Genomic DNA, 26,400 nt, shown 5'->3' with positions numbered 1-26,400 from the left:
TATTAATGTCTTTTGTGGTTTCATTTTATGGTTTATGGTTGTTTTTTGGGGATTTTATGTGGTTTGATTTTATTAATATCGCCATTCTCGCTCAATCTAATATCAGTCCCACTGTCTGGCCTTTCTGTGAAATATAAACCATAAATACTGCAATTCCATTATGTAATGCTCTTTTTTTAACACAGACACTAGAATAATTATCAAAGTTAATGAACAGGAACCCAAACACTAAAGGACAATGCCATTAGTTTATTTCTCTCTTCAACAGCCGCATGCTACAAATAACTGTTTGCACAATTTACATGAACCAGAATACAATAAAGATGTACAATCATAAATAGATAACTTATATACAAGCTTTAATCTCCATGAGAGAGGCACATTTGAGATGTACTGAGATTGCAAAGTGCTGTGAATCTGGAATTTGTGTGACCCAATGTCATTCCACTGTCAGTTTCAGTGGAAATCATTTATTCAGATATGGAAAAGACCTCAAATATTTTAAACGCATGGTTTACCATAACAAAAGCATTGTGACTTACAATCAAGACCATAAATTGAAATAATAAAGTGATAAATATCCATTTACAAGAGTTTAATGGAAATCACTATATTTTAAATAAGTTTTGATGAAATTATCTGCAGATGGTTTACAAATCAGAAACCCGTCAGCACTTTGTGGCATTTGAATATCAGCTGTCTCAGTCCGTTGTTCTGTTTTATATGATCTTGCAGGTGTGCGCTTGGTTATTAGACTCAAGGCATTCACTGGCCTAAGGCATTGGAGTGGTTCACTTCCAGTTTTCTTGAATTGTCATCACAGATGAATAGCAGGGCTCATGAAATGCTTGGTATGTATTTTGCTGGCAGGACTGTACGTCACCTCTTTTGAGATGACTGGCACCTCCAAGTGGTAGAAATAACAAAACAACCAGCCACAGTGGTCCTTCTCTCCCCCCGTGAGTTATACAACAACATGACAGAACTGGAGCACCTCCTTCATTATCATCACCACATTGCAAGTATGTTCCAGTTCAGTCACTCTCAGTGTAGACGGGGTCGCTCTCTCTCGCTCTTTCTATTTGTTCACATTTTGATTTTAGCATAGAGCTGGTCAATCTGCTGTCTGAAGTGGTTTCTCAGCTCGGTTCTCTTTGCTTTCAGTGTTGGTGTGAGAAGTCCATTCTGAACAGAGAACATTTCCATGTGCAGGGCAATGTCTCTCACCTACACACACACACAAAAATAGATTAGATCAAATCAATCATTAATAATATGTAAATAATATATAACATAGCTTGAATATTTTAATAATAAGACTAATAATAGGATATTGTTCTAAAATAGTTGTAATATTATTATTATTAGTAGTAGTAGTAGTAATGATTTTAAAATATAATTATAGTATTTACAAACTTTATTACATTATTCTAAACTAGTGTCGACCTAATTTCATTTTATCGTACAACAGAGAGAATATGCACAATTAAAATTATGTAAATCTTTCTGTTGGGCAATACAATTTAGTTAATATAGAAATTGGGTCAACAATAAAAACATTATATTATGCCAAACTAATGTTATTAATTAAATATTATTGCCATTACATTGGAAGCAACAAAACTACATTTTTTTACATAATTATTATTTTAAAAGGTTATTAGACAAATCAACCATATTTAGAAAAAATATATAATCAACATTCAATGTGTTATTTATGAGTTAACGCCCCCCTCCCAGGGGTCCACAGACCCTAGTTGAAAACCCTTGCTCTAGTACTTCTCTTTTTTGACATGTGACTCGCAACAAATTAAACAAAATAACAAGAAATGATCAGATAAATAACCTGTTCAAAGGACTTCAGTCCAGCTTCTTTCCCTAGCCGAATTATATCATCTAGGATGACATTTTTCAGTTCCTGGTTAAAACAATATCAGAGGTCAGGGATGGTACAAGTCCTCATATTTCAACAAAATAAAAATGTAAACATCGTCATCAAATATGAATCCAAAGCCTTTAAATCCAAAGTGTTTTACCTTGTTTTTGCACATTTCAGTATAGGAGCCCTCAATGCCTCTTTTCTTTGCCCATCCAGGCAGAAAATCTGGATCAGGAACCACAATACCCACTAAACAAGCCTACAAAGAGACACAGGACGGGTTTACTCCACTGATCTATAATAGTATAATACCCACACATATAATGTACCAAAGCACATCCACACTCTGATTCACTGCTATGTGGAAGCCACAGTTGTTCCGTCCCATCTCTCACCTGTAGACTGTCTCCATGTACAAAGACCTGAGCCACAGGATCACTGCGGAGGTAGATGTTCTCAATCTTCTCTGGAGCGATGTATTCACCCTGGGCCAGCTTAAAGATGTTCTTCTTCCTGTCTGTAATCTTCAGAGTCCCATTCTAAAGCAATAAATACTCAACTTTACAAACAACTTTTTTTTTTTTTCTGGGTTCTGTTCTCTTAAAATGCAAGAATTGCTTTGAAAATAAATGTGCAATAATTTGGAAAGATTGTGCAGAGTTTATATGCTTCACTTATCTACAAGCATAAGAGAGCATAAGAGACTTGTCAAAGAAATAGAATTGTAAAGGGTAAAATGAATACTAAATATTGTTAGTGGGTCAGTTAATTTTAAAATTAATCTGATTCACTGAATCAAGTACAATATTTACAAAAATAAGAACACTGATTGAATTAGTACTAAACTGGGAGACTAAAAAAAAGTTACAAATGAGAATAAATAAAGAGCAGAAGTGCTAAGAGAAGATGTGAAATTTACCGGAAGCCACTTGCCAACATCCCCAGTGCGCAGCCAGCCATCTTTATCTATGGCTTCTGAGGTTCGCTCTGGGTCCTTCAGGTAACCTTGAAACACATTTGGTCCTTTCACACACACCTGTGGAAAACACACACACACACACCAGTTAATTGAGAGGGATCTCATATTGCCACAAATGCTGTCAATAGAGCTTAACTTATATTGAACCCAGACCATTCCTTTAAAATTCAATATTTTAACTATTGACACCTCTCCTTCTCCATTTGCTGCAAAATAATTCATCTCGGCCACATCCACAAGCTTGACGAAGTTACAGGGCAGTGGTGTTCCAACATGACCTGAGAACAGAGACCAGGAGAGTGTTACTGCACAGGCTGTTTATATTGTACATCATCCAAGGTGTGTCTGTTTGTTTTTATGTGTTAATACGTGTACAGTACATTGACATTGTTTTACCTGCTGTCCAATCTCCAGGAAGTGACATAGTGCAGCCTGCGGTACACTCTGTCTGCCCATAACCCTCATAAAACTAAAAAATAATAATCACAAAAACGAAAAAAAAAAAAAAAACAGTAACCTTAAAACCCAGTTGTGGGCATACTGAGAAGAGATTAGCAGGAGAACAGAGGTGCGTGTGTACCTGGCAGCCCAGCGCTGCTCGCAGGAAGGTGAGGACGGTGGGAGAGACCGGAGCTGCTCCTGTGATCATAAGCCTCACGCGTCCACCCAGACTGGCCTGTAGGGTCACAGGAGTCAGATTGGTTATGTATATATAGTAGCAGAAAATACTTTTCACAGTTCAGTTTGGAGTGTTATGTTAATGCACAGTTAAGTTACAAAAAGCTCTATAAGCTTCAGTTCATACATTTATTTAGTCTATTTATAGCATGCCTCAATATTGTGGTATTGTGGTAAAATAATAGTAATAAAAAAAAATTCAAATAAATGCTGTTCTTTTGAAGAATCCTGAAGAACAATGTATCACTTTCCACAACAATAATACACAATAGTACAATGGTTTTAATGAGAAAAATGTTTCTTGAGCAGCAAATCAGCATGTTAGCATGATTTCTGAAGGACTGTGTGAGACTGGGGTAATGATGCTGAAAATTCAGCTCTGCCACCACAGGAATAAATTACATTTTAAAACATATTCAAATAGTTATTTTCAGTTGTATTAATATTTCATAATAAACCTTTATTTTTTATTAAATAAATGCAGACTTGGTGAGCATGGGAAACTTGACCAAACACCAAGAATGCTAACTGATAACGATAAATGTAACTATAGACAATATAATTTCCATTCACACCAACAGACAACATTCTGTTTAGTTTAAGCACACTCTGCAGTTATGTCATCTGCCACTTTAAATGCTTGGGTGAATTCTGATTGGCTATCAATTTTTTTTTTTTTATCATTCACCAGCTAAAAAGCTCATTCTGAAAATGATTCCAACAATATTGTTCCTTTGCATCCGTATTGTTATAGTTGTGGTTTGGACTTCCATATTCTCATAGAAGTAGAATGATCTTTAAACTTTACATTTATAGTTATCGTCCTTAGTGTGAACGAGCTCTTAGATGAGACGTGATTTTTCTTGATTTGTTTAGTTTTTTTCTTTGCTTTATAAATGTCAGACAGCTGGGTGCTGAGTATTTGGAATTTGTGTGTTACTAGGCAACAGTCTTTATAGGTGCTCTATGGTTTCATCTGATTGTCCTGTCCTTGGGCTCTACACAGTTTCATCTGGTTACCTGCACTTTGCTGAAGATCAGTTTATCCCACATGCTATCCTTCCTCACAACTCCACTTTTCAGCTCTGCCTCTTTCCTGCTGGTGGCAAAATCCAGAAGCCATCTTTTGAGAGGAGTGTTTGCCTGTCCAAAGATCTTAATGCAAACACATGAATGTTTAATGAGCAAAGATCACCAAGTATATTTAAGCACAGACTTAAATGCAAACAGTTTATGTGTGTATAACTTAACAGAAGTACCTTATCAAACATGCGGTTGAGTAGTCTGGGCACTACAGGGAATATAGTGGGCTTAAGAGTCTTCAAATCATCCATCAACAGACGGATATCACCCTGAAAATATCCAATCCTGGCACCGTGGACCATAAGCACACCCTACATACACAAAAATCAATTATGCAACAAGAATATAATGACAGTTAATTTCTATATAGGCACAAATACAGTCAAGCAAATATAATATCATATATTTAAAGTAATAGTTCACCCAAAAATGAATGTTTGCTGAAAATGTACTCATCCTCAGACCATCCAAGATGTAGATGAGTTTCTTTCTTCATTGGAACAGATTTAGTTAAATTTAGCATTAAATATATTGCTCCCGCATGGATCCTCTGGGTGTCATCAGAATGAGAGTTCAAACAGCTGATGAAAAGTGTAGCCCATCAATTAACATGTTATGAAGTGAAAAGGTGCCTGTTTGTAAGAAACAAATCCATCATTAAGGCATTTTAACTTTAAACAAAATCTACTGGCCAAAACACCAGTACTCAAAACCGCTTTTCACTTTACAGGACATTAATTAATGGATTGGAGTCATGTGGATTACTTTTGGATTATTATGATGTTTTTATCAGCTGTTAGGACTCCCATTCTGACGGCACCCATTTACTGCAGAGGATCCGCTTGTGAGTAAGTGATGCAATGCTAAAATTCTCCAAATTTGTTCTAAAGAAGAAACAAATTCATCTGCATCTCAGATGGCCTAAGAGTGAGTACATTTTCAGGAAATTTTTATTTTTGGGTGAACTGAACCTTTAACCAAAGCATCCCTCAAAATTGTATATTTTTTTGCCAAATCGTACACATTTTACGAGTTGCACAATTCGTACGAATGACCTACAGCTAACTCCGCCCCTAAACCTACCCATCACTGGGATTTAGACAAATCATACGAGTACGAATTCATACAAATTAGCCACTTCGTAAAATACGAACGAATTGGTCGTGAGATAGTGTTGGGCACTCTCATGAACACGCGTAAAAGACTGACACGGAAGAGAAGAAATTGTTGAATTAAAGGTGAGTATGTAAGATTGACAGCTAGCGGTTGTAATGGGTACTGGAAAAACAAAGACATTCCGCCCTGGAACGCACATTTCAGAGTAGAATTAATGGCTATAGCAGTATTTTTCAGAGAAACAGCTATGGAAGCATTACGATTCCTTGACAGCAATACGCTGTTTTCTCTGACAACTGGAAGTGGGCAAGATCATACAGATTAAAGGTGCAGTATGCAATATTGCCAGCTAGCAGTTGAAATGGGTACTGCAATTACGGCCCAGAATCTGCCTGAAATGCACATTTCAGAGTAGAATTACTGGCTATAGCATTATTTTACAGATAAACAGCTAAGTAAACATAACATGTTTCCTTAAATATCTACAAACATATGTTATTTTTGGCATTAGAAGAGTAGCACCTTTAAGTTGATATTTTTGTTTTCTTTGCGCACAAAAAGTATTCTTGTAGCTTCATAAAATTAAGGTTGAACCACTGATGTCACATGGACTATGTTAATGATGTCCTTACTACCTTTCAGGACCTTGAACGTGGTAGTTCCGTTGCGGTCTATGCAGGGTCAGAAAGCTCTCAGATTTCATCAAAAATTTCTTAATTTGTGTTCCGAAGATGAATGAATGTCTTACAGGTTTGGAACAACATGAGGGCGAGTAATTAATGACAGAATTTGCATTTTTGGGTGAACTATCCCTTTAAGTGCACCACAAACTAACTTTGTTGCAAACTGTTTAGAAAATAGATTAAACAATTGTTTAATGACGGTGTGCATGCATAATACATACCTCGACCACTCTCTCAAACATGTGTGCTAGTGGTAGGTAAGAAATGTGAATGTCTGTCTGGTTGAGCATGCAGTGAACCTGTAAAACACACACACACACACACACATGTGCAGTGTGAAATACAGCATACCTCTACTACTCTTTCAAACATATGGGCTAGTGGTAAGAAGGAGATGAGAACATCTTGAGGACTAGGTTTCAGCAACCCCTAACCACACAGGCATACACAATATACAAACACATCAACACAGGACAGGAAACAGATAATTAAATGAGGAAATGAGGCATAAGAAGAAGTGAACATAACAGAAAGAAAGAACTTGATATGATGAAAACATTTACTAACATGCAGTAACTGACAAACAAAACGTCATTTAAATCTCACTGGTTGTTAATTTTGCTCGCTTTCCAATAAATACTTCACTACAATTTACTTTTTACATTTAACACATGCTTTAAAAAATCTCTTGGCTTACCTCTGTAACTTTAATAAAAGCAGAACAATTGGAAACAACGTTTCCATGTGTGAGCATTGCTCCCTTTGGACTTCCTGTTGGGGGGAAAAAAACATTAATTTTATTTTAAGTTAGAGCACTAAAATGCCAAAATATGACAGGATATGATGAGGCAACATCTGAAAGAGACATGAAATGTGCTCTATGTGTATTGTTTGTAAAACAAAATAAGGAAAGATATTTGACAGATAAAATTAACATACATTATAAATTGTAATTACATAAAAGCATGATTTTATTTATTTCAGTTCATAAAACCAGTCTGAATGATTTGTTCATGAATCAGACTGGTCCATTTCTCAAGTACAAATCAAATACTCAGTTATTATGGCAGCCACATTTGCATATATTTTGTTCTCTTTCATTAAAAAGAATAATAATGCATTAAAGTGTTAACTGCAAAATACTTCTCAGATTAATCAATTAAATAGTTAAATACATATATAAACACTTTAACCTGTAGTTCCACTTGTGAAGCAAATCAGCGCCAGGTCCTCTGGTTTAGGTGGCTAGAAATAAAATCAAAACTAAGATTCATTAAATTACCATGAAGCAAAAAAAAAAATAATAAAACAATCAAATAATCATTTCATTATTCACATAAATCAAATACAGCGCTCAGTTTTACTCACAATGGGTGTCTTGTAGTTCGCTTTACCAATAGCCTGCCAAAAGAAAGACTTCATTTAGTGAAGCAAAAATGCAAGATTAATGGGATCACTGCTTATCCAGGGTGTCTGTCTGTGTGTGTGTGTGTGTGTGTGAGAGATCAAACCTCCAGCTCCTTGAGGCTCAGGATCTCAATGCCTTTCTGTTGTGCTTGTGCAGTCAGTTCACTGTCAAAGTTCTCCATGATCACTATGGTTGTGATGCTGTGTTTCTGGTCAGACACACAGTCCAGGATCAGACGAGCCTTATCCACGATGTCACAGATCACAGTGGAGATGGTGGCTACAACAAAGGCTCTGTTACAAATTTCTCACAATTACAACGTCAACACAATTTCCATCTTCTTTAAAATCTTCAAATTAAATTAACAACAGATCTGGTAATTAATTAAATACTTAAAGGTGGGGTATGTAACAAAACATAATCTGTAAGCAAAAACTGAATCGGGGGAGGGGGGGGGGAGAAGTATCAAAACAAACTTGAAGCCAATTAGCAGTAAGGGGCGTGTCTACTCTATGTGGAGGAGAGAGCATTCAGTGAACAGCCGAGCCGGTTAAAATAATTTGAAATTTGTGTCAGCACGTCATAAATAGAACGCAGCAGCAGTTTACTGTTGGGGATTTGTTGTGTTGAACCGCACAGCATCCAGTGTAGACAGCATCACTGATTATAATGACTTATAATGAACAGTATTTTTTTCGCAATGCTCACGTCCGGTGTAGACACAGTGTAACACTGGTTTTGCTTTGTTTCACAGAACTAATAGTTGCCTGGGTTGCGTAGGCTACGTATGTGTGGGGCGAAGCTATCAAAGTAGGGGCGAGACTCTTTTTTTGGGGTAGGGGCGTGTTTGTTTTGGTGTTTTCAAATATCAACATTGGCTTCCAGAAATCGCTTACCCCACCTTTAAATATTATTAAATATGTAAATTTATGTAATATCAAGTTTAGTCTGAATGGCGCAAGCTGATATATTCTTTAGATGCAAAAGGCTAAAAATCATGATTGTACATGTTTGTATGTTGACCGGCCTCTGCTGATTCAATCAGATTCAATCAGCCAATCAGATTGCTTGCTGAACTTTTAAATAGCCTGGTTCAGTGTTCGCTGTAAGCTGGCCCTGCAGCGTTCCTATTAGAGTTCCTCTAAAACCCTCCACCTCCCCCAGCTCCACCTGTCTAGATCTGCTATGGGATGTATGCTCTGCAGTAGCAGCGTGCATAGTCGATCTAGCCATCCGAGACCTATTTATACCGTCATATCCATTATCATTTTAAAACTATTCCAAGAGCTGATTGAGATAGGATTACTAATGCTCTAATTAATAGGATTTTCTATGACAGTGAACAAAACACTTTTCTAGAATAGGACACAAAATTGGTGCTACATACTATTTTGAAAGTCCTGACTAAAAATATTAAATTTTTTTCTAGCATTTATTTGCAGAATTAAAAAATGAATATAAAAAGGAAATAAAAAACTATTGCACAGAACTGGGAAAAATGCTGTGTGCTTGCTCACCTTTGTCAATGATATAGCTGATGGCCTCTGTACCAAGTGTATCATACAGTGGCACTGCCACCAGTGAATATGTGTAACATGCCAGCTCTGAAATCGTCCACTGCAGAAATATGAACAAAACTGAATCAGTTGTGGAATGTACATACTTGGTTATCTTATATAGAATTAATATAAAATGAACAAAACAGAATTACAAAGTGTTGCCACACATCTTGTATAATAAGCAAAAGCAATCAATGTAGCAATCAAGCCTGTCAATTAATGTGTAATTGAAGTAATTACATGATATCAAAGCCATCGTGTTTGAGGTAGACAGCTTCAGAAACCTGTGTCTGTGTGCATGTGATTACCTCTGGCCTGTTCTGTGCAAATATGCCAATGTATTTGTCTCCTGTTTGACTGTGACCTCTGTGGAGTAATGCTGAACCTGCAAACTCTGCCCTGTCTGCTACCTACACACATCATACAAAAATACATAACTTACTCAACAGCCATATCTGATCAAATACAAATAATACAGGGTTCAATAAACATAAAGAGAAAAAGACTAAACTAATTGTGGAATAAGGTTTCCAATCAGTTTTGCTCTATAGCAATCTTACCTCTTTATATGAAAGCCATTTATATGGCTTCCCTGGTTTACGTGATCCCAAACAAGGACCATTGTCTAAAAAAAATAAAAGACAAAAACAAAGATCTCAAACATGATGACAAAACTTTAAAATAACAAGGGCTTTGTTTTTAGGTGAACTACTGGTGATTTTAATAGCTCAACGACTTGAGGCAAACAACTAGTTGACTTACTTGACACTCGTAGTCCTCGTAAGAAAAACTCATACATTGTCTGAGCATCTTTGTAGTAGTATGTCATGTATGTGTCGCTGTCCTGTAGAATAGACCGACGAGCATATCCATTACCCTGAAAAACAAAACAAAAAATCTATGGTATTATGCACCAAACAATCAAATAATAACTCCTTACTCCGGGCAAAACCACCCCTGCTCGCTTCACACCAGACAGCTAATCTGGAAAAGCGTGAACAGAAACAGTGCCGCAAACAGTGTACATCATCCGTGCTCTTAAACTGTACATTAGAAATCTTATAACGCCATAACACCAATGAAATTTGAGGACCAGAACTAAACAGGAATATAATTTATGCATAAACAATGCTTACAGTGGCATTAGGTTTAGGTTTTGGTAAAAAAATAAAAGACTAGGCCATTAACAGCAGAGGGAAGGAAGACTTCATGCTAAAGGAATTTACAGATGGTCGCTGCATAGTGGATCTGACTGACTTTATAGCTGTTGCCAACCTGCTTCAGTGTGTTACCATAGCAAACATACAAGAAATGGTGAGAATGCACAAACTCTTTCAGGCAAAGACAGAGACAGAGATCAAGGACATGCATGTACAATTATACTTGTCTGGGTGAAAGAGGCTGTAATTACTTAAATACAAAGCAAAGTTACAGTCTGTGCACTTGTGTACATACACATATACACACAAAACTGCTATACACATAAAGAAGTGTGTGATGACAGAACAAGACACAGAGGAATGTGATGAATAGACCACTCTAAAAATAACTGTACCTGGCTGTTCCAGTGTTTTCAACACACATACACCACCATTCAACTGTTTTTTGGCAAGTTAGTTTTTATGTTTTTTTTTTTTAAAGGAGTTAATTAAAATGCTAAATACAGATTGAATGCAATGTCGCCAAAAGCATAAATGTAAATGTAGTTTTAAATATTTCAATCTTCAGTGACATGATCCTTCAGAAATTATTCTAATGCTGATTTAGTTGTTAAAAAACACTTTTTATTATTATCATCAGTGTTAAAAATGTAAATAAAATAAATAAATGCTGCTATATATATATATATATATATATATATATATATATATATATATATATATGTATACATATATATATATATACACATATATACACTAATTATTATTATTATTATTATTTAATTATGGATTTTAGATTTATCAACAGAAAGCTCAAAAGGACAGCATTTACAGAAATCTTTTTTACCATAAATGTGTCCTTGCTGTATAAAAGTATTATTTTCAAATGGTAGTGTATGCACTTAAAAGTTTTTTATTTTACTGGCAGGAAGTAGACATAATCATAAAAGAAAAAAAACCTTGCTATGTGTACTGTGCTAGACTGAGATTTGTCACTGCACTTGTATACTGTTGCTGTCTTGTTGGTTTGATTGCTTCTATTGTTCTCATCATTTGTAAGTCACTTTGGATAAAGGTGTCTGCTAAATGATTAAATGTAATTGTAAATTATAAAAAAACACACAATTCACTGTCCCAGAGGTAAACCCAGAGGAAGTCACAGTCTGCACTGCTGAACTACTTCTTACAGGAAGTTTGAAAATAATCACTGGCGCATCAGATGCCTCTGAAATGCATTCAAAAGGTCTTTGACTGAAACATGTTTAATAAATTTGAATGTCTTTAACAAAGTTTTGCGAGCTATGATGGTGTGCAGCTGTGCACGACTTCTTATGATCTGGTGGATTTGCAAGCCATGGCTGCCAAGCAACTGTTGGAAACCAGAATGCACTTATCTTTTCATCAATCTTCTGGGAATCTTTTCTTTTTTTTTTTTTTTTTTACCAAGTGGCCACAGTGAGCATTTCCAATGAAAAAATAGTCGTTTGATTTCCCAAAGTTTAAATTTATGCATCAAAAAACATTAAATAGCTTTGTTTGAGGAGGTTAGTAACATTGAAACAAGATATCATCAAGTGCAACTGTGTATTTTGCTTTCTTTGCCAAATGATGGCATAATTAATGGTCAGTAATCTCAAAAAAAACCGTGACCACTTTGTTGCATGTCAGAGTATTAATGTTATCATCTAAATGGTGGTTGTTTGTTTTGCATGTAGATCATATGGGTCCTTCCTATTTATGTGGCTTGGGGAAAAAAAACATTCAAATGTAGACCAGACGTTTTATACACAGCCTGATTCTGAGAGACTATTCTTACCCTGGACCATTTCACCTCACCACTGATTTTCAAATTGGTTTTGCAGTGTAAAACCTTTGAGGAAGCATTTTGACCCTTACCTGTACCTCCACGGACTGCATGGCGAGGTCACAGGGTGGTTTAAGTGCTTTGGGACGAGTGGCCAGCCAGTATGTGGTGATGGCAGCGAATGCGCCCATGCCCATGAGGGTGTTGGTGGGTAAACTGCGTACATACTGCCTCAAGTCATCCAGCTCAGGTATCCCCAGGTGCCGGATCAGATCCTGGGCCTGCATGGCTCTGCCAATTCAGTTTGCTCAAGTCTGAAAGAAGAAAACACAGAAGGAAGAATTTAGTGGGACAAAAAGCCTGATCGTAAGCTGAAAATCAGTTTGAAATTCATCCATTGAAGTGAATGCTACATTTGTATATTTATATAAATATTTGGCATTATTTCTGTGTTAACACATACTGCCTGACTGACAAAGAAAAACACATTTTGTACAAAAATGAATAAAGCAGAAGATTGTGGTTGAAGAATAATTTAAAATGTATTTCTTGATACAGTAGACTTCAAATGCACAATATTCCTGCAACATTTATCATTAGAAAATATTCTAATTTGTTTATAGTTATTATAAAAATGTTTTTTTTTTATCAGTATATTTTTATACATTTATCTTCTATTTTGTAAATTATAATGCTGTGATGTTTTTTTTTCTTTTTTAAGAAACTAGATGTACAATTTATAATATGTATAATAGATTTATTATAAACACACATATAGGATATATAATAAATCCACATGTATCCACACACACACACAGGTCCAATGCCTTTATGTTTGCAAGCACAACATGCTCCTGAACACTAGTTGTTTCTCTTACTTTCATTCTTCCCCATTCACTTTCAATGGCCGGCCATTTTTGACAAGTGTGACTTTGTGCAATTTTGTACAAAATAAAAGCCTTTCAATACAAACTTCCTGACAAAACATTAAAGCACACTAGTGTGATAAACAGTGCAAATTTACATACTTTTTTCATCTCATATTGTGAAAATTATTCATAAAAAATTTCACTCAAAAAATTAGGTGCCTACTTTCAGATAAATGAGACCTATGATTAATCAGATGCAAATAGAAACACAAAACCAGTCCTAAATGAAAGAAAACAAGTTGACAAAAAGATTGAATCCAATATTTGGAGATAATATAGCATTATGAGAGATTTATAAGCAATTTTTGAGGCCGGGTCATTTTTGACCCGGAACACCACAAGTGTGACTTTTTGCAATTTTGTACAGAATAAAAGCATTTAAAAGCAAACTTCCCGATTAAACAATAAAGCACACTAGTGTGATAAACAGTGCAATTTGTTTTATAATTTTTTGTTTAATATTGTGAAAATTATTCATAAAAAAAAAATTTTCACTCAAAAACTGAGGTACCTACTCTCAGATAAATGAGGCCTACGATTAATCAGATGCACATAGAAACACAAAACCAGTCCTAAACGAAAGAAAACAAGTTGACAGAAAGACTGAATCCAATCTTTGGTGATAATATAGCATTATGAGAGATTTATAAGCAATTTTTTGAGGCCGGGTCATTTTTGACCCGGAACACCACAAGTATAACAAGGTGAAAAATCTCCCCCAAAAAGTATGAAAACTATTTTTAAAAAATAAATTGAGAAGTAGTTATACCCTTTGTGAACAAAGTCACAAAATTTCAATCCAATTCGATAACATTAATTATTATTTTCGTGAAAAAGAAAATCTTCTCCGGACAAAAATGACCCGAACACCACATGAGGGATATTATATATATATATATATTATACACACACACACACAAATGTTCATCTTTCATTTCATCCCTGTATTTCTCTCCCTTGTTTGTGACAGCTCTATATGAGCAGAAAAATGGGGCTATAATAAATATTTCAGCTGCATCAGCTTCACTGCTCTAGCAACAAAGTTGAAAATCTCCTCTTCTTTGTATCAGTGAGGTGTTTGCTGATAATATCTCTGAAACCACTTGGTCTTCACACTGAGGGTGAAAATGATTGCTAAATCCTGTGAGGAGCACTGTTAATGTGTTGTAGATAATGCAGTGGGGCCTTCACCTCAGAGGTCTGTGCGACACTGATTCGCTGTTTCATACGCAGACTTCTCACATTTACACTATTTGTCAAAAGTTTATAATATAAAAAGACAAACATCTCTTATGAAGACACCAAGGCTACATTTATCTGACTAAAAATATAGTAAAACAGTAATATTGTGAAATATTACAATTTGTTTAACTCCAGTCTTTTTGAAAGGTAGTAGGCCTATATAAGCACAAATTAGGCATATTAATATGATTTCTGAAGGATCATATGACACTGAAGACTTGTGTAGTGGCAGCTTTACCGTCACAGGAATAAATGACATACTTTGCAGAAAATATTTAATTTAAATTGTAATTATGTTTCACAATATTGCTGTTTTTACTTGAGCCTTGGTGAGCATACCAATACTAAAAATTAAACATTAACAACAAATTATTACAAACTTGTGTAGTGTATTTGCACAAATTCAAAAATATTGTTCCATTTGGCATCACATAATGGTAAGAAACAGAAACTTCACAAAGATATAAAAATCATGTAAGTTCAGAATAATTATTTTTATTATAATCTTATGATAAACCACATTTTGTATTATTTCTACATCTTAAACCAGTTGTAATAAATCCATGAAATCAATAAATGGAAGCAAATGCTTTTTGTTTTTTAGTATTTACAATGTACTGTAAAACACAATTTTTTTTTTAAGTTGTAAATAAAACATTACTAGAGTACATTTGACAAGAAAATACAATTTCAGCTTTTCTACTCCAAAACTTCGTTTTAATTTAATAAATTACTTTTCTTTGTAATTGTTTGTCAAATTTACCAACAATTTCTGAGTAAAAATTGTTTCTACGCTAAATTTATTTCAGTGCAGGCCTTCCATAACAGTAACATACAGAACAATTTCACTTTTAAGTTTCTGTTTTATTCACTCTTTATAGCATAGGCTACCAACAACTGAATTAATTTCACAAAACATAAATAAACCAGTAAAATAAAAATGTCAATATCAGTTGAAGGCAGATCACCAATTTCAGTATTTCTCAAGGTGAACACGTTCTCTAGCTTCCATTCTACTAAAGTCCCAACGCCTGACCTTGAAATAATCTAGAGTCTAAAGATCACACACATTTACATAGCTATCGAAATGAGAACATTCCATAAAGATTATTTGCTTTATTTATTCATTGATTTTCCAATTAAGGACACCAGATTTCACCCTGATTTACCTCTCTTTTGGGGGCAATATTACACCTATAAGTATCACAGGTGAAAAAACACACCAGCTTGGCATAACAAAACTTTTATGATGGAATCAAAGCAACGACGGAAAAAAATATATACTCACCCTGCAGCTCTATTTGTTGGGATTCTTCTGTGTGTGTTGGCCTGAATAATAGCTCATATCGTAATATTATGTTTTTAAGGGACGCTTTCAGCGCATGTCTGTTGTAGTAGTTAAACTGATCTGAAAGAAACTACTGGCTATGAATAGGAGAATGACCCTCACAGACAGCAATACCACCACGTGGGTCTCTCTCGTTTTCTCTCACTCTAAACTGTCACTGAATTTTCCATCTCAGTGACACAGTAGCGCAGCACAGTAGCTGATAGTCGTGCAGCAGATCTGCTCTGTAATATGAGAATAAGAGATGTGTGGCAGCTCAAACACTCTGCTACTCAAACACAATACTGTAATTCACAAACATAAAAGAGAAAAAAAGGAAGACATTCCACAAGTGCCAGAAAGTAAGCTCCCTCACACCTCTCACTGAATTTGTCAAGAACATGTGCAGGTTACATTTGACACTAAAAATCAAAAGAAGTTAAAATTATATTTGCCTGGCCTAATTGGTATTAAAATATTTTCATTAACTGAAATGAAGCTAAAATAAAATATAAATATTAGATGAAACTAAGTTGAAGTTACTAAAATGCAAATAAAAATAAATTAAATAAAACAAAAATCAGAATATTAATAAATACTAGCTATAACAGCATATGAATAATACTTAAATGACACTGGTCATCATAAATTCTCCCAAATTCTCATTAGCATGAAACATTTTCACTCATGTTTGTGATGTAGAAAATAATAATAATAATCTTATTTAATTTCCAAAGGACCAGATACACAGTATATCAGCATCATATTGGTTATCGGTTGATATTAGTGACTTTTTCTTTAATTTATTTGGTAATTTATTGGTGAGGATTGAACGGTTTCTATAAGATATTAAACACTGCATGCATGCATGAATTCACTTTTAAAAGCATTTTTCAATGTCATTGAAGGTTTAAACATCTGTGTGTGGCTGCGCATTGTTAGTATAAACATGAATTGACTTATTCCTGAAAGATGTACTGTATGCTTATGTCCACATGAGACTGTTTCTAAGAGGGTTAAATTGACTGTGCATGTGTGTGTGTGTGTGTGTAAATGTTAGTGCCAGCAGCTGTGTGTATCTGGCTCACAGATGGGAAATGTCATGCTGATCACATGGCAGGTCTGGCAGTGCTTGTCCTTGAAGTGAAAACTAACCTCTCTCCATACTTGGGCAGCAGACAGTATAAACCAATGACAGAGCTACACTCACAATCAGCCCACTGAGAGAAAGACAGTGAGAGTGAGACACCCAGTCCCACGCCAGAAGCCATAGGAACTTTTTGTAACTCACACAACTTAATGAGGATTCATTTAAGCATCAAATTGACATCAGACGTTTCACCTACACATTTTTAGAATAATTAGAATTAGATACAAATCAAGAAACCAATTTTCAAAAACATCTGAGTAACAGGAGATTCTACCAAAGGGTTCTGCATTTACTCGTAATGTTGAATGAGAGAAACAACTGAGATATTAAAAAGATATTTCAGGCTGAGAAAGCTCTGTAAAGCATTATGTCACATAAATGGAACCCAATGGAAAAAGAGAGAGAGAAAGAACAAACAGCTGTTCTGACTAATGGCACACAGGAGATCAAACTCACACACACACAAAAACAGGAAAGCAATGTCAAAAAGGAGGTTTGTGGCTTTAGTCCATGTTGTCTTTGAGGTCATTTATATGTTCTATATAAGGACTATACATTACCTTATATAGAATATATATGTTTGTTTTGGCTATTGGGGAAGTTTTTTTTGTGGGGAAGTCGTGGCCTAATGGTTAGAGAGTCGGACTTGTAATCGAAAGGTTGCGGGTTCGAGCCCCCGGCCGGCAGGAATTGTAGGTGGGGGGAGGGAATGTCCAGCGCTCTCTCCACCCTCAATACCACGACTGAGGTGCCCTTGAGCAAGGCACCATTGCTCCCCGGGCGCCGCAGCATGGCTGCCCACTGCTCCGGGTGTGTGTTCACGGTGTGTGTGTGTGTGTGCATTTGTTCACTACTCACTGCTGTGTGTGTGTGCACTTGGATGGGTTAAACGCAGAGCACCAATTTCGAGTATGGGTCACCATACTTGACAATACGTCACGACTTTACTTTACTATTGCTAGTCATTCTAGAGAGAGAGAAAAATAATATATATATATATATATATATATATACACACAGTGCCCTCCATAAGTATTGGAACAGTAAAGACAAAATTCCTCTGTTTGCTGTGGAGTCGAGATATTTACAAATATGATTAAAAGATGAATATGAGACAAAACTACAGAATGTCACATTTTATTATTGGGTGATTCAACAAATACATGTTTTACCAGCTAAGAGGTTCAGCACTTTTAGAGTTTGATCCCTCTATCTGACGTGAGCATAAGTATTGGAACAGTTGCCTCACAGGTCTTTCTAAGTGATCAGCTTTGTCCTGTTGCATTAATTCTTCAAATATTAAAAGCAGGGAATGTGTCGTATCAGTTATATCCATTACTTCTGTATTCTGAATCTTGCATTTGATGATGACACACACAAACCAGGATGAAGATGAGAGAGCTGACTTTGAGAGAAAAGCAAGCAATTTGGATGCTAAAAGAAAAGAGGAAGTCAATTAGAGCTATAGCAAAAACAAAGCTGTGAAAATTAACCATAAAATTCCCAAAAAATGTACTGTCCTCAGGAGACTTTGACACAGAATTACAGATGTAAAAAAATAGAAAGGCAAGATTAGAGTTTGCAAAAAAGCACAAAGGTGAGCCAGAAGAGTTTTGGAACTGTGTTTATGGACCGATGTGACAAAGATGAACCTTTATCTAAGTGATGGGAAAGCAAAAATGTGGAGAAAAAAGGAACTGCAATGATCCCAGGCATACAGCCTCATCTGTAAAGCATGGTGGAGGTGGTGTCATGGCATGGGCATGCATGGCTGTCTCTGGAACAGGCCCTCTCAACTTTACTGATGACTTAATGTATGATGACAGTAGCAGAATGAATTTGGAGGGGTACAAAACCATCCTGCCTAACAATATTTAAGAAAATGTCACCAGATTAATTGGGGGGTGCTTCATATTGCATCAGGACAATGACCCAAAACACCCTGCCAGTTCAGTCAAGGAACTTATAAGGGCAAAGAAACCAGAGGCTTAGATTGTCTAAATCAATCTCCAGATTTTAATCCGATTGAACATGAATTTCACCAGCTGAAGATGAGAGTAAAGGTAGAAACTCCCCAAAACAAGCAACAATTGGAATTGGCTGCATTAAAGGCTGGGAAAAGCATTTCAAAGGATGAGACCAAGAGTCTGGTGATGTCTATGGGTCACAGACTCACTGCTGTGATTGTGTGCAAGGGATCTGCAACTAAATAATAGCTTTTAATCTTTTATATCTGCCTTATGTTCAACTGTCCCAATACTTATGCTCACATCAATGAGTGGGATGAACTCTAAAAGTGCTATTCTTTTTATTTGGTAAAACATGTATGTGTTGAAACAGCTAATAATAAAATGTGAAATTCTGTAGTTTTGTCTCATATTCATCTTTTGATCATATTTGCAAATGTCTTGACTCCACAGCCAACAGAGCAATTTTATCTTTACTGTTCCAATACTTATGGAGGGCACTGTATATATATGCGGTTTTATAAAAAAAGTTCATCCCATTCCAACTTTTTAATTGGAAACTTTTTTTTGGACAATAGATTGTGGTAAAAAAAAATCTTGTCAAATAAATTCCCTGTTCTCTAGTCTGTTAGGGCATCATAGCAGCTGTTGGGCTCCCTGAAGGAAAGAGAGCTAAAGCACACTGGTCTAGATAGATGGTTTTGTCAGTCTATGTATTGATAATCAGAGAAAAGCAATGCAATCCAAGGGACTTGATTGTATGAGAGACCTGCAGTTACATGGCTTTAATAATCATAGCACTGATCATCTAAAAAACAGCCAAAATGTAATTCAAGAGCACTATCATTTTATTTGTCCATTAGTTTTTTAAAATATGTATACAATATATTAATAGTTTTTATGGCTAAATTAAACAATAAATATATGACAATGTCTGAGCCATTGACCCAATTCAGTCGAGAACAGAGACTGATTTGTTTGGGTGTTATAGAAAGAAGCTATTAAAGAGAGACAAAGGCAACTGACTGACAAAGACCTAGCCGCAAGATCATCAACACGTACATTAATAGACAAGAAGCACAAGGACAAGGAGAAGAACAATGTCACATTATGCAAGAGAGAAAATTACCACATTAATGAACTAGTACTGTTACTCTTTAAAGGAATAATTCACAAAAAATGAAATTTTGATGGAAATTTATCCACCCTCAGGTCATCCAAGATGTAGATGAGTTTGTTTCTTCATCAGGACAGATTTGAAGAAATTTAGCAGTGCATCACTTGCTCACAAATGGATCCTCTGCAGTGAATGGGTGCACATTCCCTTCTGGCAGAGCATAAGTCCATAATTCATAATTCTACTTCCTTCTGTGAAAAAGTCAGTCCTTTGTTGTCCTCTCATATACATGACATAATTGTTCAGAACGGTTTTGGACTGTAAATGGTGCTTGAGCTATAAATATTTCTCTCTTGATTCAGATGAGACAACATTTCAACTAGAAAAAGTAATAGTATGGGTATAGGAATGGTATGAAGAAGTTAAAAATGTCTTAATGATGGATTTTGTTCCAAACATGCAGCTTTTTGCAGCTTTAAATGGTGGACTGGAGTTTTTTGGATAACTTGTGGATTATAGCAGCTGTTTGGACTTTCATTCTGATGGCACCCTTAAAGTTGCTATGCATTCAACGACATTTACAAGTCATTTACTTCCAACTTACATTATTTCACCAATCATCAAACAGTCTTAATGACAGACACAGAGTGAGTGTGTTCACAACTATACATATGTGTTTTTCTACCATCTCATTCTGCGTGTTTTCAGATTTTTCATATGAATCTCATTATTACAAAGGCTTTTATCTGTTAACCTGTTAAATATATTAAATAACAGATGAGAACACATTTTGATTGGTAACCACAGCAGCATGTGTTTTTCTGGAATGGGGAACTATCCTCTTTTACTTTAAGGCTGATGATACACGGGGTGACTTTTTGAGAAATTTTGCTGGGCAACTTTTTTTGAGCAATGTTGCCTAGGCACTTTCCCATCGAGAATGGGTAAAAAAAAAAATCTATCTGAATAATTTAGATCAACCGTGGGCTCTGTGTGTCACCTGGTTGCCCACTGAAGGCAACATAACCCAAAGTTGCCCCGTGTACCATCAGCCCAATACTAGTGGAAAAAATTATAACAGATTCTGGCAAAATGGTTTATGCAAACTATCAATACAAAGGACAAGAAGTAAAAGTTTCTATGCAACTTTAACTTTGAGAGAAGGTTAACGACGTGACCACAAAACCCGAAGATGCAGAACAAGCTGTCTACATGAATATGAGAAAAACAGAAGGAAATGAAAACAGCACAACCTCAGACTGCTAGACCGCCAAAATTCCAAACATTCCTGAGTCTGCTGCTCAGATACCACAACTCTACAGTTTAAAATCTCAACCACAACATATTCACACACTATCACTTTCTGTTTCACACACATAAATCCTGCATTTAACTGATTTGATGAGAAGAATGATAGTCATCTCATTTAAAAAAAAACATGAGCAGAAACATTTCTTAGCCTACCACAATATTGAAAAAAAAAAATAATAATCTCTAGTGTTTCATGCAAGACTTGGCCTATTTGACACTAATTCTTACATTATCTCATATGCTTTTTAAAATATATTAAAAGTATTAATTGTTTTTAAGTACATTTTAATAAATTACATAAATATATTTCCCCTGATGTGATTATGATCCAAAAATAAGTCCATCTTTCAGCCACTGCATCAACGAAATGAGGCCAAATTAACTGTGTTAAGAGGTTTTCATGCCTGCAAACCTGTTGCATAACCATGTTCTATGTGAACCTTTAATAGGCCAAGTTTATTTATTTTTATTTTTGCATCAAATAAATTGCATGTCAGGCATTGCAGGTTAAATGGTTAGTTCAGAAAGCCACCTATAATTTGTGATGGCCAGTGATATGTGATATGGAAAAGCAAATGGGAGGTTACGACAAGAAGTGATGCCACAACATGCCGTGGACACGAGCTGCATTGTTTCCATGTCTGATTCCATTCTGTATTCGCTAATTAACTAACAATAGAGCACCGACAAGAGTCTCCAAGCACGCTCCATCTCCGCCCCTCTCTTTGTCTTCACACGATCCTCCGCTGAACTTCAGCCATCTCTGACTCGGATAGAGGAGTGCCAAGGAAATGCACGTTGGGTTAACACATATACTGTGGGGAAATGTTTTAACATCCTCTATTTTTCTGCAAAATACACCAGATGTGGAAGCGCTCTCTCCTGCGCTCACTCGTGCTTTGCGATGTTCAGTTCGTGATTGATTTGTTCTATTGAGTCGGATCTTTTCAACCAGTTTACAAAATCAACCTGCGCGATTCGATCACGATTTGGACGGAATTGGTCCGAATCGGTTCGTAAGCTAACAAATCAATTAATTTCCTACATAAAAAACTGAAGTCAACAGTTACTGAACCGATATGATCGATCGATTCGACCTATGACTGAGCTGATGGTATAATCATTTGGAGTGAACCGAGGATTTTGACTGATGGGGAAGTTACTTTTAATAGCTTTAATATTAGAAATTACACAGATAAAGCGCACTGGAACTGTATGAGACATACATGACAGAGCAGGATTTAATATAGTGCATATTATTTACAGTAGGCGAAGTATTTATTATGCAACAAATGGATGTCAGAAGCCACGTGAGGACGTATTTACGCATTGAACCCGGTTGAAACCATTACAGTCGAACTGTTCAAAAGAACCGACTGAACCAAATGAACTTAATTCTTCCCACCACTACACTACTCTGCTTCAAAAAGAACTCGCTGCATAAAAACATCCCCAAACATGGCATCATCGCAGCATGTATGTGTTAAACTGAGCATGCATATGAGGCGGAGCAGATTTGCATTAGAACGCTTTTCCCCGTGATATATTTATTAATGTGCACGGTTTGGATGTTTTCAAGCCTTATTCATTTCAATCTATTGAAATAATGATATCAGTCCAGCCAAGATTAAGGTAGAATTGCACAAACCTGAGTGGTGTTACTGTAGCGTCCACGGCGCTGTTATTTGAAGGCGTGTATGTGGCTCTCCGCTCTGTCTTCAGAAGGCGCACCGGGCGCTCGACCAATCAGAACACTCGTTTCATATTTTACGCGTCCGAAGTGAAAGAATGAGTTTAATTGGCTCACTAATAAAGCAGGATGAAGCTTCAGTTTTTTTTTCTGTACACCATGAGGTGAAGTATTAGTATGAGTTATAAAAATATGAGACAAGTTTATCTAAGTATCAGCTATTAGTCTAGCTACATGATCAGCCTACGCCTTCTCTGTTGACCAGAATATAACCTTTTTGTGTTTTAATAAACTTTAATCCTAGTAATTAGCCTACAATTTATGTATTTTATTTAGCATTTTTCACGGTTAAACTATCTGGATGCTGGTCCGATATGAACTGAGATCTGAGAAGTGTAGGCTATCAAAAAGTGCTAATTCTTTCTTTCAACAAGAGTTTAGTTTACTTCTTCATGACAATAGCTATGTCTCCCTCTAGTGAGCAAGACGGCGCCATGACTAGCGTTCGTGTTTAGGATACATTTATGCAAAACGAGACATAAGGAAAGCTATTGATTCGCCCTTTTAAATTTATTCAGTGAGCAATAGATTTATATTTGATTTCGGGCTATTTTTCTGAATATTAAGGATGCTCTATTGTGATGCACGAACAATGCTGAATGTCTCGTGTGAAGTGATGCAGAGGAGACTCACGGTGGCGCGCGAAGCTAAAGGATTGTGTGTGTGCCTGGCCTGGGGCCAGCACGGGTCACCGCCTCTCGCATGACAACACTTCGTATGGAGGATCAACATTTTTTCCCATCAACGTAGGAATTTCAAATCTAACAAATGTGCGCAACATACGAAATGACAAAAGTTTATAGTATGCGTATTATGGGATACTTGCAGATGCATTTTTAGATGCAATTTAGTTGATAACTAAAACAAAGAGCTAATAAAACGAATGAACTAATAATGTTGAAACTATTGTCTGACCCAAACAATCATACTAATAAAAAGTCATAAATGAATACACATTTTTAATATACTCAATTCAAAATTCAAATTATTTTTAAGACAATGGCTTCAAAGAAGACATGTAAGTTCAAATCTTGACACTATGTTGCTTTGGATTTAGTTGTAATTAACCTATACATCTAAGTCAGGCAAAAGGCATCTTCAAACATCTGCTTTAACTATAAGTCTTCTAATCAAGTTCTGAGAAGGTCATGATTATTACAGGCAAACAATATAATATAAATGATCAATATTGATTTAGGCTATTTATTTTGAATCCCCAAGTAATTATTACACTTGAAAAGGTGAAGTTTTATCTATCAGGGGAAAAAAAGACAGAAAAAAATGTAAAGTGTAAAGGCAGTAGCACAGGGCAATGAGCATGACTTTTTAAACCACTCTTTAAAAGATTTGCCGTAGCAACCCTTCACACAAGCGAAAGCATCCCCTCCTGTCCGAGAAACCCCAGACTGGTTAGTGTGTCTGTGAAAAAGACTTAGGTTCAAGTTCAGGTTTATTTGTATAGCGCATTTTACGATACAAATTGTTGCAAAGCAGCTCTACAGGAAATTAAGTTTCCACAATATATTTATATATTGCAGAACCTTAATATATTTAACTTATGTCAAAATTTGGTAATTCTGTATGTTGTCTGGGTGTTGGCATCCTCTGAGGTCCTCTGAGGGGTTGGCGTGATCTTTTCTCAGGTGTTCGGTCATCTCAGATCATTTAAGGGTTGGATCCAGACTGAAGCTTCTGTAATTCCTAGTTACCACAGGATGTTAATCCCATGACAGAAACAGAGAAACAAATAGAGACATAACTAGCGTAGCTGCTGTTCCATCTAAGCAAAAATGATTTGTTCAACCCAAGCTAAAGAATAATAATAAATGTACATTTGATCAGATATAACTGCAGTACAAGATTATAAGATGCATTATGTGTATGCTTGGCTAAAGAGATGTGTCTTTAATCTAGATTTAAACAGATAAAGTGTGTCTGAACCCCGAACGTTATCAGGAAGGCTATTCCAGAGTTTGGGAGCCAAATGTGAAAAAGCTCTACCTCCTTTAGTGGACTTTGCCATCCTAGGTACTACCAAAAGTCCAGAGTTTTGCGACCTTAGGGAGCGGGTTGGATTGTAGCGTGGTAGAAGACGAGTTAGGTACGCAGGAGCTAAACCATTTAGGGCCTTATAGACAAGTAATAATATTTTGTAAATGATGTGGAACTTAAAAGGTAGCCAGTGCAGAGACTGTAAAATTGGGGTAATATGATCATATTTTCTTGACCTGGTAAGAACTCTAGCCGCTGCATTTTGGACTATCTGTAGCTTGTTTATTGAAGATGCAGGACAACCACCTTGCAGTGCATTACAATAGTCCAGTCTAGAGGTCATGAATGCATGAACTAGCTTTTCTGCATCAGAAACAGGTAGCATGTTTCGAAGCTTGGCAATGTTTCTAAGATGGAAGAATGCTGTTTTTGTAACATAGAAATATGATTTTCAAAGGACAAGTTGCTGTCTAATATAACACCCATATTTTTGACTTTAGAGGAGGTAACCGTACATCCGTCTAGTTGCAAATTGTAATCCAAGAGATTCTGTGTACTGTTTTTTTGGTCCAATAAGTAATATCTCTGTCTTATCTGAATTTAATAGGAGGAAATTATTGGTCATCCAATCTTTTACATTTTTTACACAATCTATTAGCTTAGATAGTTTAGAAGTTTCATCTGGTCTTGTTGAGATATATAATTGAGTATCATCAGCATAACAATGAAAACTAATCCCGTATTTTCTAATAATATTACCAAGGGGCAACATGTATATTGAAAATAGCAGAGGACCTAGGACAGATCCTTGTGGTACTCCATACTTTACTGGTGATAATTGAGATGGCTCCCCATTTAAATGAACAAAGTGGTAGTGATCGGACAGGTAGGATGTAAACCATCTTAAAGCCTGCCCTTGAATACCAGTATAGTTTTGTAATAGATCTATGAGTGTGTCATGGTCTATAGTGTTGAACGCAGCACTAAGATCAAGTAATACTAGCAATGAGATGCAGCCTTGGTCTGAAGCAAGAAGTAAGTCATTTGTAATTTTAACAAGTGCAGTTTCTGTGCTATGGTAAGGCCTGGAACCTGACTGAAATTCTTCATAGAGATCATTTTTTTGCAAGTAGGAACACAATTGAGCAGATACAACTTTTTCAAACATTTTAGACATAAACGGAAGATTTGAAATGGGTCTGTAATTTGCCAGTTCATTAGAATCTAGTTCTGGTTTCTTAATAAGAGGCTTAATAACCGCCAGCT

The 26,400-nt window shown here is 35.9% G+C and overlaps 1 protein-coding gene across 5 annotated transcripts; it reads right to left on the bottom strand.

Annotated features, from left to right (window-relative positions):
- Positions 1–230: 230 nt before the first annotated feature.
- Positions 231–23,175, bottom strand: acsl1a (acyl-CoA synthetase long chain family member 1a). Of its 5 annotated transcripts, none has more exons than XM_079420439.1 (21): positions 23,041–23,175; positions 12,442–12,663; positions 10,148–10,262; positions 9,946–10,010; positions 9,694–9,795; positions 9,344–9,443; positions 7,930–8,105; positions 7,787–7,819; positions 7,612–7,663; positions 7,116–7,189; positions 6,770–6,847; positions 4,796–4,930; positions 4,557–4,691; positions 3,439–3,534; positions 3,255–3,327; positions 3,048–3,136; positions 2,799–2,915; positions 2,275–2,418; positions 2,037–2,138; positions 1,847–1,918; positions 231–1,227 (listed from the first exon to the last, which is right to left on the bottom strand). In XM_079420439.1, exons 2-21 carry the CDS (start codon positions 12,634–12,636, stop codon positions 1,087–1,089), a joined length of 2,094 nt encoding a protein of 697 aa, XP_079276565.1. In that variant the 5' UTR covers positions 12,637–12,663; positions 23,041–23,175; the 3' UTR covers positions 231–1,086. The 5 variants fall into 5 exon arrangements, with proteins under 5 accessions (XP_079276565.1, XP_079276562.1, XP_079276564.1 ...); XM_079420436.1 differs by lacking the exon at positions 6,770–6,847 and adding an exon at positions 6,640–6,717 and having other exon boundaries at positions 3,012–3,136; positions 23,041–23,112; XM_079420438.1 differs by lacking the exon at positions 6,770–6,847 and adding an exon at positions 6,640–6,717 and having other exon boundaries at positions 23,041–23,112.
- Between the last annotated feature and the right edge of the window lie 3,225 nt (positions 23,176–26,400).

The sequence above is a fragment of the Barbus barbus genome (genome assembly GCF_936440315.1).
Source record: "Barbus barbus genome assembly, chromosome: 7".
NCBI classification, from domain to species: Eukaryota; Metazoa; Chordata; class Actinopteri; order Cypriniformes; family Cyprinidae; genus Barbus; species Barbus barbus.
This window is presented reverse-complemented; position numbering and strand designations above follow the sequence as displayed.